The sequence below is a fragment of the Echinops telfairi genome, unplaced genomic scaffold (genome assembly GCF_000313985.2).
Source record: "Echinops telfairi isolate 266 unplaced genomic scaffold, ASM31398v2 ScPeMD7_7439;HRSCAF=8477, whole genome shotgun sequence".
In the NCBI taxonomy this organism is placed as follows: Eukaryota; Metazoa; Chordata; class Mammalia; order Afrosoricida; family Tenrecidae; genus Echinops; species Echinops telfairi.
The window spans coordinates 3,041,862-3,045,713 of NW_022111339.1; the positions used below are offsets into that span (position 1 = coordinate 3,041,862).

Genomic DNA, 3,852 nt, shown 5'->3' on the forward strand with positions numbered 1-3,852 from the left:
ATAGCTTACGCGATGATTTAAAACCACGCAGTTATAACCAGAAAATGAACGACTCGCAAGTGTTAGGTGAGACTTGACAACGTGGTTAACAGGTAAAGGCTCACCGAAAGGCGCCAGGACAATGGCACTTGTTTTATCTCAGGAATTAAATAGGAGGGCCGCGGATGGGGAGGCCGAGGCAGGTAAAAAGCCAGCTCTCTGGCGTCCTACTCCGTTGAAACTGCAGGCACCCGGCGTTCCAGATGCTTCCGAACAGTTTTCCGTGGGTGTGAACCAGACTCCATGTTCCACGCATCCCGACCTCACTATTTCACCCCCCATCCGTCCAAGCTCTTTTAAACTCGACCGTGGAGTGGGCAGGCGCCAGGGTTGCACTTCTCGGCCACCACGGAAGCCGATCCCGCCGGCCGCGCGGCGACGCCTTCGCCAACTACTCGGGGCCGCGCGCCGGGCCGGGAGGGGCCCGGACACGCGGGGGTCGCTGCCCCCCGCGTTGTCCGCGGCGCGCGTGGCCTCGCGGCGTCGAGAGGCGGGCGGCGCGGGAAGACGTGCCCCGGAGGCCGACCGAAGCGGTCGCTGGGCCAATGCGCGCGGCAGTGTCCTGAGGTGACACCGACCGCACGGCACAGGCAGACCGAGCTGCCGAGCAACGAGTTCGCACCGGGGATTCCTCCTGGTGCGTGGCCCAGTTTGAACTCCGGACGGGCTCCCAGCCCTCCCCACACCGCCACGCTCTCAGGCCTTCCCTGGGGAAGCCTGGCGCCCCTCCCCTGTGGCTCCGGCGGCGTGCGCGCGCGCGCGCGATTCCTCGATTCCACAGGCGGTTCGAGCCCCGGTGGGGGCGGGGTACGTCGTGCTGGGGGCCGGCAGCCGCCGGGGGAGGTGGGACCGGGGCGGGGGCTGGGCGGGGGCGAGTCGGCGTGGGGAGTTCCTTGCTCGCGGACCACACGCTCGGCGGCCCAATCCGGAGCCAGCCTCGAGCGGTGTCGCACGCGGGACACGTCCAAACGTTTGTAGGCAGAACTGGTGAGGGGGAGGGGGTGAGGAGAAGGGAGGAGAATTGAGTGACAGGTTTGCGGGGCAGGCTGGGAGTCGTAGTTCTCAGTTCCTGTGGCCATAGCCATTTTGTAGTCGGGGGACTACAACTTCCAGAAGATCAAGGGGACCATTCTAAGGTGCCCCGGGAATAGGCGGCTCTCCCCGGGGCCGAGCGTCCTGGGGCACTCGTACCGGTCAGCCCGGCTACAGCTAGAAGTGAAGGCAGAGGCGGGGGCTAGCGTGTGGCGGCCGTAGGGTGAGCGGCAAGCTGGGGAAAGGGGGTGAGGTGGAGCGCCCGAGCGTGCCATGCATTGAGCTAGGGAGCCTCTCTCAATTCCACCTCTAGGATCGGCGTGGGAGCGATGCCGGGAGGTTGCCTGCGCCGGGCTTGTCTTGGCTTCTCGGGTGTCTGGTCGACGGGGCTGCGGGGCTCCTCTGGCCTGGGCCCGGGGTGGTTGGTGCTTCGGTAGGCGGGAGCCTGGTGGCTCAGCTGTGGGAGTTTTCGGCTAACACCCGACGGGGAATTACCCGAGGAACCCTAACTTGTATAAAAGCAGAGTCCATTTAAAGTTGGGCTGGATAGCCTCTCTCTCATTGGTCAGGGGGCTTGGAAAAAAGAGACTCCGCGAGCCCTCGCTGTGGCGCCGCCGCCGCCGCCGCCGCCGCTGGAGTTGACTCTTCTCGCAGTGCTGCTGCAGCACAAACGTGACTTCCAACATTTTTTATTTATCTTTCCCTTTTCTTTTCCACGATGTAACTACAGCTCAGATGCTAAAGACCTTCACATTTCGCTGATGTAGTTTTTGGAGGAAAAAAAAAGGGGGAGTGAAGGGCGTCGGTTTTTTTTTGTGTGTGTTGTGTTTCGGGGGGGAGGAAATTTTCCATTATGAGTGTTTTACTAAAGTGAATTTTTTTGTTTGTTTGCTTCGTTCGTCTTTGGCTTTTTTTCCCCCTTTACAATTTCGGATTTATTTCAAGGCGAATCTGGCATTGGGCGAAGAGGAAGAAAACTCGGATTACAAGATCAACCACCAACAACAATAAAAACCACCAGGATATTTTTTTGAAAATTTCTGACGGCTTTAAATTCATGAAGCAATTGTCCTCTTTTGCAATCAGCATTTGGATCTCAGAATGAGCAAGGAAAGACCCAAGAGGAATATCATTCAGAAGAAATACGTAAGTGCTGTTAACAACACATCCTTTGACTTGCAGTTTTAAGCAATGGCTGTGAATGTCAAGTTTATAGATAATTCTGCAGCTGACGGGTTTTAAACACAGCGTCCGATAAGGCTGTTTCTTTCTTTCCTGAAAGAGGGCTTTTCAGGCAAAGTCGTGCCTGCCTAGTTTGGCTGAAAAAAAAGATTGGTGTGGAGGTACCTCAAGTGAATAAATTGACCTCGAATGACAGAACCATAATTTAGTTTTAGATGAAAGGCGAGGGGGTTTCCGTGGAGCTTGGAGAGTAGAGGGGGCTGCGGTAATGTAACTAAACTGCATTCTCGGGTGGGTTTCGCCCTATATTGCACTTTGCATGCAAATGAGCCTGCGTTATTATTGTTAATGTTATTTGGAAAATCGTGTAACGCTTGTGTTGGAAGCCTTTTAAGTTGCAGTCGAGTGTCCGATTATGGCGATCTTGTTCCTTGCACTAGCACATCAAATTTAATGTATGTGGTCGTTTTGGCTTATCTGGTTCGCAACGTAAACCAGTTGTGAATCATGTTACAGCGAGTACATTTGTTGGGATTGACTTTAATAATGGGGCTGGTTTTGTTTAAAAATTTATGGTTTCGAGTTTTTTTGGGGGGGGGCGTGCGGTGGGGAGGGGACCTACACTGGCTGTTTTATAAGTATGTAAGTGCATATGTAAGGGACTCCAAATAATCTCTGCCAGTTAATTGGCTTCGGAAATTGGCTGAATATTGAGATTTAAGTGGCTTGCAATAGTTAAATTTGTTTTGTGCTTGTAGTACAGCTACATTTTGATTGGCATGGAGAATGTTTTTGTTTTCTGTGCCCCCACTTTCTTTTTAAGTTCGGTGGGAGGGGGAAAGGGGAACAGGGATTAACCAAATATGCACTCGAGTGATTGGTGATTAGCTGCATGCTTTAAATCAAAGAACCCATTTTTTTTTTTAAAAAAGGACGAATGAGCATGTATTAAGGACAATGCAACGTTGTAAGAAAGTTTTATTTAACTCTAGTCGAAAATTGGGTGTTGCTGTTTTTCATCAGTGTGGTGTAGTGGGAGATGACCTTCGGGGCACTGGTTTTGTAAGAAATATATTTAATGGAAAAAGTGGAATGCCTTTTTTAGTGCATTAAGTCTAATGCAGACACTTAAAACTTCAACTCTGAAAGCAATAGGTAAAATAACCTAGCCCAAGTAAAAAATGCTGTATCAAAAAGAATTCACGAATTAAAATACATCCGCATTGCAGAGGGCTGGGTACAAGCATGGGACTAGTTTAAACTCGGGCAGGATAAACTGCATGGAGACAGCCTTGCCTTGGAGCGTGGACGCCTGCTCTGGGCACGTTCGTTTCGGCTGCAGGCACAAAGCAAATTGGGCAGAACTTGGACAAGAACATCAACACCCCCCCTCCACACACACCCCACCCGACCTCGTTAAGTTGCTTGCAGAGCCGCATGAGGTGGAATTTTTTTGTTGCTGTTGGTCCGCGAGTGGTGTGGCCGCCCAAGTGCCGAGTCCGGGTGGGAGCCACCCTTTCCGTGGCGACGGCTGAGCGTGGCGGAGCACGAGTTAACACTCCGGGAGCGGGGCCCGTGCTCCCGACGTGCTCGAGCCGG

General features: G+C 53.1%; 1 protein-coding gene across 1 annotated transcript in view; it reads left to right on the forward strand.

The window, feature by feature from the left end:
- The first annotated feature begins 1,159 nt into the window (after positions 1 to 1,159).
- The window catches only part of JARID2 (jumonji and AT-rich interaction domain containing 2), a 273,050-nt gene continuing 270,357 nt past the window's right edge, over positions 1,160 to 3,852 (forward strand). Inside the window, 2 exon segments of the mRNA XM_004718079.2 lie at positions 1,160 to 1,294; positions 2,017 to 2,217. Coding sequence (XP_004718136.2) covers positions 2,173 to 2,217 — 45 coding nt within the window. The 5' untranslated portion in view covers positions 1,160 to 1,294; positions 2,017 to 2,172.